Source organism: Papilio polytes, unplaced genomic scaffold, assembly GCF_000836215.1.
Source record: "Papilio polytes unplaced genomic scaffold, Ppol_1.0 DF824047.1, whole genome shotgun sequence".
Classification (NCBI taxonomy): domain Eukaryota; kingdom Metazoa; phylum Arthropoda; class Insecta; order Lepidoptera; family Papilionidae; genus Papilio; species Papilio polytes.
Window position 1 is genome coordinate 5,180,990 of NW_013525157.1, and position 1,951 is coordinate 5,182,940.

Below are 1,951 nucleotides of genomic sequence, written 5' to 3' on the forward strand. Positions count from 1 at the left end.
TATGATTTATTTCATAATTACTTTCACTCTCTATCACACAAGCGTCTAGTAAAAAGATGCAAGTATTTATTTACATAACATATGCAGTCACGTTAGGTATTGTCATAGAAAGCTTACTTGAGAGGTAGTTCGTATAGTTGGCGACGAAGGCTCGGGCAGGTCTGAGGTAGAACTCCTTCTGGAGCCGGATTGCGGAGAACCTGTAGGTTTGGCTTGCGGGGTCGCTGCTGGCTTGGCTTGGGGAGTCCCAGATGGCTTGGCTTGAGAAGTCCCCGGGGGTTTTGCTTGTGGGTCAGGTGCGCCGGGCGGCAAACGCGCCGCCTGCTCCAGTATCGCCTTGCGCTGCTCCTGTCCCGCCGCAAAGTACGAGAACACGCACAACACCGCGTAGCAAATCTGATCCGCCTACACATACTGAGTGGTTAATTATTATTATTCAGTACAAGGATCTTGTCCACAACACAGCGCGTTGCTGACCTTGAGCAGACAAGGCATTTGAAACGACCCGCAGCATGTGCAATTTAGATCTTGAATAAATAGTATGTGAATTAAAATATATTTTTTAAGTAGTAAAATATCAAATAAATAATGGTGGATAAAAAAAAATCAGTCATGCTATTTTATGTCATAGAATTTTGATTAAAAACACATAAAATGGATGTGTATTAGAAGTTACTGAAAAAAAAGGTAAGCGTTACTCTTCAAAAAATGAAATATTGTTAGCATTAGCATAACAGCACTTTGTTTTAATAGATTACCGAAAAAATTGGACGATAAATAATTGATTGGTAAAACTTTCGGTTAGAATACATTATTATTATAGAAGCGATACTTGCAGAAACGTTTAGTAAATCATTTATTACCATTACCACTTGTCTACTTTGACTTCAATTCAGTTCTCAAAAGAACTAAAAAAAGACCCGTAGAGTAAATTTCTAAGCTAAGGTAATGATTAAATTAAGAAACAATCTTGGATGTAGCAGTAAAAATAATATGCATAAGATTTATAAAAAGGCAAAACAATAAAGAATATAGTAAAATAGATTGATGACAAAGAACCATAGCAAAAATAATAGAAAGTCGTGCAAAAACAAAATAGGTAGTGAAAGTACATACATCGGAGTGTGTTATGAGACACAAGGTGCATAATTTGCGTCGGTGCCTTCTGTCTCGATAACTATATAGTACCGAGAAAGCCATATGGAGAAGAAACGATGAAGATCAAGCACTACTTTCTCTGCCTATAACATAAGACATGGGTACGTGAAAAGAAAATAAACAAAAACGACATTAAACACTGGATGCAGGGAACAGTAGTTGTGTACTTGCCATTATCGATTTGTATCTTCTTTGAATTATCTGCCTCGTTTTGGGATCTGTAACAATGATAGGCAAAAAATGGATACCAATAGTTTCAGTTGATTCACGAATGGATCAGGTCACCCGGTGCAATGTGACAACCACGCAGAAGATAAGCATCGTGAGGAAGTATTTGCATGTTCACACTCATTAGAGTGTGAATAGAGACGACTATGGGTAGATAATTTCGTTGCTCTCCGTTAACTCGTTTGCCATCTTGTATAATATAAAGATATAAAATAAGGACTTACTAAATTCTTCTAAAACGAAGATACCGCCATTTTGTGTGAAGCACTTCCGAATGTGGTCGAGCCGCACAAAGAACTGCAACACGAAACACACATCAATATGTAACCCAACACGACTTTAATTTCAATCAAATTATCTACATAGGAAAGTAAACAATGCCGATAATACCAATTTGTTGTTTACGTTACAGAATGTACAATTAATACTAAAACTATGATGTTATAAACGTTAAAATAAATTTCACTCTCGTTCGCAATTCTAAGTTTTAAAATAAATCTAGTTTTATATGTTTAAATTATTCTGAAAATGGCATTATTCACAAATGTATCGTGTACTATTTCAT

The 1,951-nt window shown here is 36.3% G+C and overlaps 1 protein-coding gene across 1 annotated transcript in view; it reads right to left on the reverse strand.

Moving 5' to 3' along the window:
- Window positions 1-31: 31 nt before the first annotated feature.
- Window positions 32-1,951, reverse strand: part of LOC106100362 (MAP kinase-activating death domain protein) — a 26,585-nt gene continuing 24,665 nt past the window's right edge. Inside the window, exons 27-29 of the mRNA XM_013279190.1 lie at window positions 1,611-1,683; window positions 1,330-1,376; window positions 32-405 (exon numbers count right to left, since the gene is read on the reverse strand). Of these exons, the coding sequence (XP_013134644.1) occupies window positions 103-405; window positions 1,330-1,376; window positions 1,611-1,683 (423 nt within the window). The 3' untranslated portion in view covers window positions 32-102. The remainder of the gene's footprint in view (window positions 406-1,329; window positions 1,377-1,610; window positions 1,684-1,951) is intronic.